Source organism: Mustela erminea, chromosome 21 (genome assembly GCF_009829155.1).
Source record: "Mustela erminea isolate mMusErm1 chromosome 21, mMusErm1.Pri, whole genome shotgun sequence".
NCBI classification, from domain to species: domain Eukaryota; kingdom Metazoa; phylum Chordata; class Mammalia; order Carnivora; family Mustelidae; genus Mustela; species Mustela erminea.
In genome coordinates this window covers 4,673,776-4,687,916 of record NC_045634.1, presented here as the reverse complement: position 1 = coordinate 4,687,916, position 14,141 = coordinate 4,673,776, and the positions used below count along the sequence as shown (strand labels likewise).

Genomic DNA, 14,141 nt, shown 5'->3' with positions numbered 1-14,141 from the left:
TTATACATACATCCAAATATAATTTTTCTAGAATAACACAACACACATTACTACTGCTATAACATTTTTTATCCTGCTTAATTAAGAATGAGAGGTACTCTTCACTAGAAGCTCAGAATAACAGTGGTGCTTAGCATCCTGAGCCTCCTAGATAGTTATGATCAAAGTCTGGCAATTCTGAACAATTTCCCAAAATTCTCAATGTAAATTTAATCACGTGTGTTGCCTAATCTCTACATTAACTAACATAAGAGGAAGTTTGATATCTTCACACATCCATGGTTTTTCCTTATGAATCTAGACTACTCAAATACCATCAGTGAACTCCCATATATTGCTTTTTTTTAGATTTCAATAAAATAAAACTATAATTCCAAAGAAGAAAAATTGCATAATCATATATATCGACAAAATTCAATACCTATTCATGACAGAAAAAAAAAATCTCAACAAACAAGAAATAGAGGGGACTTCCACAATTGGCTAAAGGTCCTCTTCAAAAACCTACAACTAACATGATATGTACTAGATAGTAAAAGACTGGATGCTTTCCCTTAAGATCAGGAAGAAGGCAAGGGTATACACTCTTATGATTCTATTCAACATAGTACATGAAGTTCTACCCAGTTCAATAAGCAAGGAACATATATTTAAAAGAGATGATAGATAAATAGATGACAGACAGATAGACAGACTGATAGATGATAGATAGCAGAAGACAGATAGATGAGAGAGAGAGACTACCAAAGGAAAAAAAGAAAAAGCTATCCCTTTTCACAGATGGCATCATTGTCTACACACAATATCTTAAGGAATTTACATAAAGTTTTAAAACTAATAAATGAGTTCAGGAAGTATTTTGGGTACAAGTTAGATACATAAAAATAGTATTTCTGTATATTAACAACAATAAAAGGTGAGATGAAAACACAGTACTTCTCCCAAATGAATAAAATATTTAGATATAAGTCTAACAAAAGATGTATAGGATCTCCACCTTGAAAATTATTTTTAAAAAAGTCAATGACTACATAAATAATTTAAAAGGCTTACCATATTCATGGTATGGTAGATACAGTACAGTAAAAATATCAGTACTTCCCAAAATGAACTGTAGTTTTAACACAATTCTTATTAAAATTCCAGAAAATATTTTATTGTCCTTTATAAGTTTATTTGAAAACTTAAATGGGAAAATACAGGACCTAGAATAGCTAAAATAATTTTGAAAAAGGGAAGTAAAATGGGAAGATTCACTCTACCTATTATTAAAGCTTACTACATTACTGAACTAATCAAGAAAACATATTAGTAGGGCGCCTGGGTGGCTCAGTGGGTTAAGCCGCTGCCTTCGGCTCAGGTCATGATCTCAGGGTCCTGGGATCGAGTCCCATATCGGGCTCTCTGCTCAGCACGGAGCCTGCTTCCTCCTCTCTCTCTCTGCCTGCCTCTCTGCCTACTTGTGATCTCTCTCTCTGTCAAATAAATAAATAAAATCTTTAAAAAAAAAAAAAAAAAAAAAAAAAGAAAACATATTAGTGGGTGGATAGAAAGATCAATGTAACAGAGTAGACAACCCCAATATAGAACCACAAAAATATCTCAATTTAATTTTTATAAAGGTACAGAAAAAAGAACCTCAACCTAAACCTCACACCTTATAAAAAAGTTAGCAATAAGTAAAAATTTACTGTAAAACTCATTATACATTTTTAGAAAAAAAATTAGAACATGCAAAAATATCTTCATGATCTAGAGCTCAGTGAAATTATTAGACTTGACACCAAAAACATAGTCTATAAGAGGAAAAATTGATAAACTGGACATCCTGAAAATTAAAAGCTTGAAAAAAAGCTACAGATAGAAGAAAACATTTGTAAACTTGAGTGTACTATTTATAAAAAAACAAAGACCAACATCTTTTATAAAAAAGGTGATCTGATTAGACACAAGTAAACATTTTAATGAGAAGAATGTATTGATGATATATAAGCACATAAAAATGTGTTGAATATAATTAACCATTAGAGAAATGGAAATTAAAAGCACAAATGTCCATATACATGTATCAAAATAGCAAAAATAAAAAATAGTAATAACAAAAAATACTGGTCCAAATGTGGAGAAACTTGATCACTCACATATTGTTGGTGGAAAAGTAAATGACATAACTACTCTGGCAAAGATTCTATCAGGTTCTTACAGAATCAAACATGCACTTCTCATGTGAACCATAAATTGCATTTTTTTTTTATTAACACATACTTTACCCCTGGAGTACAGGTGTGTGAATCATCAGGCTTTACACATTTCACAGCATTCACCATAGCACATACCCTCCCCAATGTCCATAACCCAGCCACCCTATCCCTACCCCACCTCCCCCCATCAATCCTGTTTGTTTCATGAGATTAATAGTATCCATGGTTTGTCTGTTTCATTTTTTCCCTCCCTACCCCCCATAACCCCCCTACTCTGTCTCTCAAATTCTTTATATCAGAGAGATCATATGATAATTGTCTTTGATTGACTTATTTCACTTAGCATAATACCTTCTAGTTCCATCCATGTTATTGCAAATGACAAGAATTCAGGCTTTTGATAGCTACATAGTATTCCATTGTATATATATACCATGTATTCTTTATCCATTCATCTGTTGATAGACATCTAGGTTCTTTACATAGTTTGGCTATTGTGGATATTGTTGCTATAGACATTTGGGTGCACATGCCCCTTTGGATTGTTACATTTATTTCTTTAGGATAAATACCCAGTAGTGCAATTTCTGGCTCATAGGGTAGCTCTATTTTCAACTTTCTGAACAACCTGGATACTGTTTTCCAGAGTGGCTGTACCAGCTTGCATTCCCACCAGCAGTGTAGGAGGGTTCCCCTTTCTCCACATCCTTGCCAACACCCGCCATTTCCTGACTTGTAATTTTAGTCATTATGACTAAAATCAGACCATATCAAAATGGGTAGGAAGGCAGGGATATCATCTCACCAAAAATGTCCTGCCATGGCATCCCAGAATAGGGATGGATCTCACCCATCTAGTGTTTCCCCTGGAGAAGCAAGGGGTTGGTGCCCCCATATTAGTCATCTCAATCCTTGAGATCTGCACTGGAAACACAAACTCCCAAAATGTATGGCTTAGAAAACCAAATAGACTGATGCTCAAGGGACCCAAACTGCTATTACAAACTTGAGATTCACGTTTTAAATAGCTTACATATGGTCTCACTCAACCAAAATCCAGCAAAACCAACCAAACAAAAACAAACAAACAAAAAAATCCCCTAACAGATTGGAGAGCGTTATGAATATATGCGAAGGAGATTCATTTGCTAATTCAAAAATCTCTTGTGGAGGAGTGTTCCCTGGAGTCAGAGGCACTGGCAGATACCATTTTTGCAATCTGCACCTATCCTGTTAGCACAGGAGGAAGTTCAGACACAGCCCATTCCCTCCACCTTGCCAAGACAGAAAAGGCCAGCATTCAAGTACTGTTCTACTGCCTTACAGAAGTCTGGTTGTGCAGGCAGTTGCAGCACTCTCCCTCTAGCTGGCTTGAGCAAGTGAACATGAACAGTCATGACATTCTCATGCTCACTAGATAAAGTCAGCAAGCATGAACAATTATGACACTCCTTTGTTATTTGGCTGGGGGTGGTGGGAGCAAGGGGTTGTGGCATTCTCCTACTCTGAAACTAAAGCCAGCATACACAAACAGACAAGGACTCTCAGCTGCATTCTAACCTATGGAAATGTGCAGTTAAGATACATCATCACTGCCTTTCTTAAGCCAGCAAATATGCTCCAATCTCTACACTCTCCAGCTGTATATCTAAATCCAGTACGTGTGGATAATTCACAAAAAGAAATTCCCTTTGATCTACCTGATTCTGGTGACCAAGGAGGCTGGCACCCTAATATCAACGGGAATATGATAATTGGAAACACAGTTCTTGGTTGGTCACCACACCTAGGTTAATATACAGACAATAGACTGAAACACAACCCCAGTCTTCCTGTGGAAAAAGTCTGTTTGTCAAATATGGAACTTCAGCCTGAGGGACAGTTTTCAAATCTCCTCCATACAATGAGGCTAAGGAATCACTCCAGGCAATGTAAGCACATCCTTATGCACTTTCTGGGCCTCACTACTGCTCCAGAAAGGAGCGTATGCACTTATCTACAACCTCAATTTTTGCAACTATCACCCTAAGGATACTTCCAGTTCTTCTGGACAAGACACCAGCAGGGATTATAACTGCATTCCCATAGGACTGTACACATATGTTCACATTTTACATATTTACATATTTGCCTAAGGGTCTGGTTTCCAATTAACCTGAAAGTAGGCACTAAATGAGATTCCTCCCATTGAATACTGAGAGGTCTTGGTACACACTCAGAAATAGGAATTAATCAAGAATAAATCAGGTGGTTAGACAATCACAAAGATTTGAGAGATAGTCAATAGTTAGGGTAAAGTTAAAAAAGAAAGTTGATCATGTACACAAAGTCACTCCTTCCAGATTGAGAGAAGTAGCTAGAAATATGAATGCCTGGGTGGCTCAGTCATTAAGCATCTGCCTTTGGCTCAGGTCATGATCCCAGGGTCCTGGGATTGAGCCCACATCGGGGTCCCTACTCAGCAGGAAGACTTCATCTCCCTCTACCACTCCTCTTGCTTGTGTTCCCTCTCTCACTGTGTCTCTTTGTGTCACAAAAATAAATAAAATCTTTAAAAAATAATACACAGAAACTAACATAGAGAGTCAAGCAAAATTAGGAAACAGAGAACTGTAACCCAAAACAAGGAACAAGAAAAAAGAAAATAACAACACAGGAAAAGACTCCTAAGTTATACAAAGATAAGTAACCTACCAGATAAGGAACTCAAAATAATGGTCATAAAATGCTCACTTAACTTGGCAGATGAATGAACATAGTGAGAAAGTCACAATAACAAAAAAAAAAAAAAAAAAGAAAATCTAAGAATACTAAATAAAAGTCACAGAGTGAAGCATAAAATAACTAAAAAAAAATTCACAAGAGGTTTTAACAATAGACTGGGTGAAATAGAAGACAAAGCAATGTAACTCATCCAGACCGACCAGCAAAAAGGAAAAAAAAAAAAAAAACTTTAAGAAATGAAGAAAACATGAGACCTTTAAGACAACATGAAGCAGAATAACATTTGCATTATTGGTGTTCCAGAAGGAGAACAGAGAGATCAAGGGACAGAAAACTTGTTTGAGAATATAACAAGTGAAATTTTTCATAACCAAGGGAAGGAAAGAGACATCAAGGTCCAAGAAGCTCAGAGAGTTCCAAATAAGATGAACCTAAAGCAATCCACACCAAGACACATCATAATTAAAATGATCCAGCAATTGTATTATTAGGTGTTTACCTAAAGAATACAAAAATCTAATTCAGAGGGATAAATGTAGTCCAATGTTTATAGCAGCATTATCTACGATAGCCAAACTATTGAAGCACCCATGTCCATCAACTGATGAATGGATAAAGAAGATGTAGTATATATATATATATATATATATATATATAGCATGAAATATAATTCAGCCATAAAATAATGAAATCTTGTAACCTGAAACAACATGGATGGAGTTAGAGAGTATTGTGTTTAGTGAAATAAGTCAGTCAAAGAAAGAGAAATACCATATGATTTCACTCACATGTGGAATTTAAGAAACAAAACAAATGACTATAGGGGAAAAAAAGAGGCATACCAACAGAAAGGCTCTAAACTATAGAGAACACACTAATTGTTTTCAGAGAGGTCAGTTGGAGGATTGGTTAAATTGGTGATAGGGATTAAGGAGTGCACTAGTTGTGATGAGCCCTGGGTATTGTAATTAAGTGTGGAATCATTAAATTATACAACTGAAACTAATATATAATAATAATATAATATAATTATATAATATATACAATAAATGTATAATATATATAATATTAATAATTTGTTAACTAAGATTCTTTTTCAGGCCATGAGGAAGTGGCATGACATTTCATTCCATCCAAGAATACTCCTACCAGCAAGATTAACAACCAGAATTGAAGAAATGGTAAAGAGTCTTTAAGACAAGCAAAAGCTAAAGGAGTTTGTGATTACCAAACAAGCCTTACAAGAAATGTTAAAGGGACTTATTAAAGCTGAAAAGAAATAACAGTAATTAATAACAGAAAAACATACAGAAGTAAAAATCTCATGCAAAAAATAAATAAAGGCAGTCAACTAATAGTTATAAAGCTACTTTATGAATGTCAAAAGATTAAAGTAGCAAAATTAACTAAAGCTGTAATAATTAGATAAGGGATATGTAGAATAAAAAGGAAGTAAAATGTGACATCAATAATATAAAATGTGGGGATCAAAAATTCAAAGTTTTAGAACATATTCAAATTTAAGTTGCTATACAGAGGAAGATATATGTAAACATTATGGTAACCAGAAGGCAAAAATTTATACTAAACACACAAAAGAAAATGAGGAAGACATGTAAACATACACTTAAGAAAATTATCAAAACACCAAGGGAGAATAGACAGAAAAGGAGACAAACTACAATAACAGCCAGAAAACAATGAATGAAATAGGAATGAGTACATATGTGTCAATAGTTACATTATATGTAATTGGCCTAAATCCTTTAATCAAAAGTCAGAGAGTGACTGAATGCATAAAATAACATAACACATCTATACATTGCCTTCAAGGGATTTCTTTCAGAAGTAAGGACACTCACATATTGAAAATGTAGGAATGGAGAAAGATAGCAAAGAAAGCTGGTATAGCTAGATTCATATCAGACAGATAGTCTTTTTTATTTTTAAATTTTAATTCCACTGTAATGAACTTACAGTATTATATTATTTTCAGCTGTACAACAGAGTGCTTCAACAGTATGTTGTTACTCAATACTCATTAAGATTTGTATATCTTATGTTACTCAGTGGTCATTAAGATAAGTATAGTCTTAACAGACAGACATTAAACAAAGGCTATAATAAAAGACAAAGACACTATAGAATGATAAAGGGGCCAATCAAGAAAGATGTAGTATCTATAAATATATATGCAACTAATATAGAGACACCAAAATACATAACAATATTAATAGAACTAAAAGGAGAAACTGACAGAAATACAGTAAGTGTAGGACACTAACATCCCACTAAAATCAATGAATACATCATCTAGACAGAAAATTTAAAAAGGGAATCAGCATTAAACATCACATAGAGCAGATGGACTTAAAAGTTGTAGAGAGAATATTCCACCAAAAGGAGCGAAATAAACATTTTTGTCAAGTGTATATGGAATATTCTTCAAGATAGATCACATGTTATGCCATGAAACAAGACTCAGTAAACTCAAGAAAATGGAAATCATATTAGCATCTGCTCTTACCACAATGGTGTGAAACCAGAAATCAATCCCAAGAAAACTAGAAAAAACAGAAATATATGGAGATTAAATAAATGTTGCTTAACAACTACTGGATCATAAAAGAAATCAGAAAAGAAATTTTAAAAATCCTGAGACAAATAAAAACAGATATACAGCTTACCAAAATGTATGGGATGGTGCAAAAAAACAGTTATAAGAGGAAGTTATAAGAGGAAGTTAATAGCAATACAGGTCTATCACAAGAAACAAGAGAAATCTCAAGTAAATAATTTAGCCTTACACATAAAGGAATTAGAAAAAGAAAAGAGTAAGGCCAAAGTTAGTAGAAGGAAGGAAATAATAGAGATCAGAGCTAAAATAAACGAACCAAAGACTAAAATGGCAATAGAAAATATTAACATGGGGGGTTAAGGGAATAGGAGAAGAATAAATGAAACAAGATGGGATTGGGAGGGAGACAAACCATAAGTGACTCTTAATCTCACAAAACAAACTGAGGGGTGCTGGGGGAGGGGGGCTGGATGAAGGGGGGTGGGGTTATGGACACTGGGGAGGGTATGTGCTTTGGTGAGTGCTGTGAAATGTGTAAACCTGGCGATTCACAGACCTGTACCCCTGGGGATAAAAATACATTGTATGTTTATAAAAAAAAATTAAAAATTAAAAAAAAGAAAATATTAATAAAACTAAGAGCTAATTCTTTGAAGTAAACAAAACTGACAAATGTTTAGTTAGACTCACCAAGAAAAAGAGTGCTCAAGTAAATAAAATTAGATATGAAAGAGAAATTACAACTCCTATCATAGAAATACAAAGAATCATAGGAGACTACGATGACCGATTTTACAGTAGTAAATTGGGCAACTTACAAGAAATGGATAAGTTCTTAGAAACTTATAATCTGTCAGTACTAACTCATTAAGAAACCCCATAAAATCTATGAGTGTCTGGGTGACTTAATTGGTTAAGTGTCTGACTCTTGACTCTTGGTTTATGTTCAGACTCTTAACTTTTGTTCTTTGTGTCACAAGATCAAGCCCCACATTCAGTTCTGTGCTGAGCATGGAGTCTGCTTGAGATTCTTTCTCCTCCCCTGGGCCCTCCCCTGCTTGTGTGTTCTCTTCTCTCTTTCCTTTCTCACTCTCTCCCTCAAATAAATGAATAAATAAATAAAATAGAAAATCTGGATAGATCAATTACTAATAAGAAATTTGATTCAGTGATTAAAAAAAAAAACCCTCAGTAAACAAAAATTTGGGACCAGATATCTTTAATGGTAAATTCTACCAAAATCTCAAAGAAGATTTACTACATATCCTTTTCAAACTCTTCCAAAAAATTGGAGAGGAAAAGATATTTTCAATCTCATTTTACAAAGCCAGCATTACCCTGATACTAAAACCAGACAAGAACATGACAAGAAAATAAATGTATTCCAAATATCCCTGATGAATATAGATAGAAAAATTCTTAATAAAATATTGGCAAGTTGCATTCAACAATACATTAAAAGAATTATATACCATAATCAAGTGGAATTTATTCCAGTGATGCAGGAACAGCAAATCAATTAAGGGGAGATACCAAATTAACAAAATAAAAGAAAAAAATATGATCATCTTAATGGATACAGAAGAAAATTTGACAAAATTCATCATCCATTTATGATAAAAACTCTCAACAACATGTCTATAGATGGTACATACCCTAACATAATAAATTCCGTATATGACAAATCTACAGCTAATATCATACTCTATGATGGAAAGCTGAAAATTTTACCCCTAAGACTAAGAACAAGACAATTTTTAGTTAACATAGTATTGGAAGTTCTAGCCACAACAATTAGACAACAAAAACAAATAAAAGACATAGAAAGTAGACAGGAAGAAGTAAAACTAACTATTATCAGATGATATGATATTATATATAGAAATCCTTGGGGCACCTGGGTGGCTCAGTCAGTTAAGCATCCGACTCTTAATTTCTGCTCAGGTCATGATTGCAGGGTCCTGGGATGAAGCTCCATATTGGGCTCCATGTTCAGTGCAGAGTCTGCTTGTTCCTCTCCCTCTGCTCCTACCCCCACTTGCACACACTCTCCCTTTCTTTCTAAAATAAATAAATATTTAAAAAAGGGGAAACCCTAAAGACTCTACCACAAAACTGTTAGAGCTAAATTCAGTAAAGTTGTAGGATAAAAAAAAAATCAATATAAAAACACCTGTTGTGTTTTCTACATGCTAATAAACTATCAGAAAGAGAAGTTAAAAAAAAAATTCCACTGATAACTCATCAAAAAGAATACCTAGAGATAAAATTTAACCAAGGAGGTGAAAGACCTGTATGCTAAAAAAACAATAGGACATTGATGAATGAAATTGAAGATGACACAAATAAATAGAAAGATGTTCTGTGCTCATGCAGTGGAAGAATAAATATTGTTAAAATATCACTACTACCCAAAGCAATCTGCAGATTAAATTCAATGCCTATCAAATCTCCAAAGACATTCATCACCAAAATGGAAACAAGAATTAGTTTAAAATTTGTATGGAATCACAGATGACAGTGAACTGACAAATCCATCCTCAAAAAGAAAAACAAGGCTGGAGACACCACATTTTCTATTTTCAAACTAGACTACAGAACTATAGCAAATAAAACAGTGTGGTACAGAAATCAAGATAGGCATATAAACCAACTGAAAAGAAAAAGAAGCCTATGCATGTATGTCAATTAATTCACAATGAAGGAGACAAAAATATACATTAGGAAAGTATAATGTCTTCAAAATATAATGTTGGGAAAACTAACAGCTACATGCAAAAGAATAAAACTGGACCATCATCTTAACATGTACAAAAATTAACTCAACATATAGTAAAGACTTGAATGTAATATCTGAAATCATAAAATTCCTAGAAGGAAACATAGGTGATAAGCTCCTTGACACAGTCTTAAAAATATTTTTGGAATCTGACATCAAAGGCAAGAGAAACAAAAGTAAAAAGAAACAAATGGAACTCCATCAAAACTAAAAAGCTTTTGCACAGTGAAGGAAACAATTGCAAAATAAAAAGATACAAAATAAAAAATCAAAAACCTACTGAAAAAAGATATTTCCAAATCATATGTACAATAAGGGTCTCAGATCCAAAATATATAAAGAGCACATGCAGCTCAATAACCAAAAAATTCTGATTAAAAAAAGGAAAAAAATCTGAATACATTTTTCCAAAAAATGTATAGAGATGGCCAACAGGCACATGAAAATATGGTCAGCATCACTACTCATCAGGATAATACAAATCAGGACTATGGCGAAGTATCACTTTACAGTTGTCACAATGGCTAGAAGCAAAAAGACAAGAAATAATAAGTGTTGGTGAGGATATGGAGAAAAGGACTATCTTGTGCATTATTGGTAGGAGTGTAAATTGGTGCAATCCCTATGAAAAATAGTATGGAGTTTCCTCAAAGTATTAAAGATACAGTGAAAAAATAAAATTAAATTTAAAAATATTAAAGATAGAACTACCATATGATCTAGTAATTCTACTCCTGGATATCCATCTGAAGAAAATAAAAACACTAATTCAAAAAGGTATGTGTACCACTCTGTTGATTGCAGCATTAGCCAAGATATGTAAGCAACCCAAATGTCCATCCATAAATGAATGGATAAAGATGTGGTATATATATATACAATGAATTACTACTTAACCACAAAAGATAATAAAATCTTGGTATTTGTGACAACGTGGATGAAACTTAAGGTTATTAAACTAATGAAATAAGTAAGAGAGAGAAAAACAAATACCATATAGCTTCACCTTTATAATTCTAAAGAGCAAAGCAATCAAAATAAAACCCAGACTTACAGTCACAGAGAACAGATCAGTGGTTGTCAGAGGGAAAGTGTTTGTGTAGAGCAAAAGAGGTGAAGGGGATTAAAAAGTACAAGCATAGAGGTATAAAATAAGTCATGGGGATATAATGCACAGCATGAGGAATAGAGTCAATAATGTATTGACGATGATGGACTATAGACTTATTGTCGTGATCATATCACAATGTATATGATGTTAAATTGTGTTATACACCTGAAACTAATATAATTTTTATGTCAAACATACCTGAATAAAAATTAAATGAACATACATTATAAAATAAAAAAGAATTGGCTAAACGATTTGTCATTTCAAGGTTTTGTTTTATTTTTAATTCAACAAGTAAGTTAGAATGTCATTTATATGTAGCACACTGATTTACAGTTGCTACTTTAAATCTCAGATGCCTTATAGTTTCTGGAATGTGTGCACTTGTACTTCCAAATTGACTAGAACCTCTGAATGAAATCATCTTTTTTCTCCCTTTATTGTATGCATATAAAAGTGCAAATGCTTACATGTATGTATATATGCATATGGATATAAGCTTGTACATCACTATAACCATGCTTTCCTGGTATAGACTTCTTATTTGGTTCTTCCAAACGTCTCACATTTATACTCTGATTATAAATGTAAACAGATGGTTTAGGAAATATAAAAGCTCAGTTATGCTTCTTTGTGAAGCAGGAAAAGCTGAAAGCTCAGAATTCTTAAATTTGTTATAATTCAAAGATCTAATTAAAAAAATCATCTCTCATTTTAGTGGAATGCTGTGCTTAAAACACATACATATCTTCTCATGAAAGACGAGAAGTTGACAGGTTATAACATGACCTTTTATGTCATGTTGACATAACATGTTAACAAGGTTATGACAGGTTATAACAACCAAAAAGCAAAGTTATTGGATAGCTGAGACCTAGTTTAATTATATTTTCAATATTGTATGGAAAATAATTTACAGCACCAGGTTCAAATCCATTCAGTATAACTGTGACAGTCATTATGGATATAGTATTTGATAATTACATAATATAACACAGCTAAATATAAATGAACATGTTTTGTTACCATTTGTGTACCACAAACAGTTCCATCAGCTACATAGGCATAATCTCTTCCATCTGATCTCACTGATGACCCAGTAGCTACAGATATGCATTCATGTCCTTGAATATATGAATAAACTGCAGATTGAACATCATTTTTATAATTCTTAAGTGGCCAAACACAAGCTAATTTTCCACAGAGAACATCCCTGAAATGAAAAAAAAAAAACCCTATCATTTTGTCTTTTAATGATACCAACTTCCAAATAGGTATTATATAACACTAATATTGTTTAATATGTGGTATAAAACTTTTGGCAGAAAAAAAATGCCAAGATAATATTATCCTATGGTGCACAACAACTGAATACAATCCAGTCATTAGCACTGGAACTGAATTGAATACTGTACACTAAACTCAAATTTGCAGTCGTAACCTCATTTCCTATTTCAGAACTCAAGGTTTTGTCTAGCCTCCAGTTGACCTAGGCCATTCATCATATTTCACCACATTCTTTGGGAAAATTCATCACCTGCCTCTACTTTGATACCACTAGGCCAGTCTGGTCATTTGTTACCCAACATTTCCTGAGGGTAGCTGGTTGCATTTATTAACTCTATATATTTTGAGCCCCTTCTGTTAATGTCCATTGTCCCTACCATGAACTTTAATCAGTACATCTCTTAGTATACACACTCTTCACATTGATCCCAAGATTTTTCCAACATGCTGATACTTGCACTGGTTCTGCACCTCACTTGAGAATTAAGAAACTTGAGATCTTCTTTATGCCACAAGCATACCAAACATTATCCCATAAACAGTTTATTTAGCCATTCATAATCTATCACTGGACAGAATACTGCCTTCTCTAAAGGCATACAATATTCCTAGACCATGCCCTGGAAAGTAATCTATGTCATTTCTTGCTCATGGAGTCACTCAAATATATCAATTCTCATTTTCAATAGAAACAACTATTCTTGACTATCGATATGTGCTTGTCAAGCATGTCCTTATGATTTCTTCAAAAGTCTTCCCTTAGAAAATTTTATCCATTTGTCCTAAAAGACCACTTTAGTTTCTTTTAACATCACAGAGATTAGGTTAATGGCACAATGAGGTAAAAGACTCAAGTGAAACTGGGAGCCAAAGTTCAAATCTCTTTTCAAGCTTTTCTTCTTCCTGGCAAAAATTTTCTATCTTGGATCTAGATACTTCTTTTGGTTGCAGCTCCACTTTCTATAGCATATGTCTTAAACCAGCTTTTCATAGTAGGTCTCTTTCTAGTCTGGTTATTTATTACAAATTCTTCCTCCAAAATCGTTTCTCTCAGAATTTGCATTTATGGTTGAATTCTTGAAAATAGCAGGCTTTTCTTTTCTGGAAAGGAATCAGTCTGCTTAGAGCAGATGAATTGTGCTGGTGATTTTATTTCAGGAAAATGTATGCACCATGAAATCTGGGTAAGTTGTGCTTGCTAGAGTTTCACAGTTTCTTCCACCTTTTCTGTCCATACTTCCACAAATAATCGTAGGCCAAGGGTAGTTGACATGCCTTCTGGCCTTCAGAGAGAGAGATTAAGCATAACTGGTTTATCTCTACCTCCTATTTTTGTTGTCATCCACTGTGGTATAACTGAGTCCTCCTGATAACTGGTGTTCTGTATTAGTGTCTAACAAGGTGTGATTGACTAAATCTTGTCTTTTGGAGCTTATATGGATCTCCTTATCAGATGTCTCC

The 14,141-nt window shown here is 33.6% G+C and overlaps 1 protein-coding gene across 3 annotated transcripts in view; it reads right to left on the bottom strand.

Moving 5' to 3' along the window:
• Window positions 1-14,141, bottom strand: part of LOC116581945 (disintegrin and metalloproteinase domain-containing protein 18-like) — a 181,568-nt gene that overhangs the window by 69,558 nt on the left and 97,869 nt on the right. For all 3 annotated transcript variants that reach the window (XM_032329289.1, XM_032329290.1, XM_032329291.1), the window contains one exon: window positions 12,420-12,606. In XM_032329289.1, the coding sequence (XP_032185180.1) occupies window positions 12,420-12,606 (187 nt within the window). The remainder of the gene's footprint in view (window positions 1-12,419; window positions 12,607-14,141) is intronic.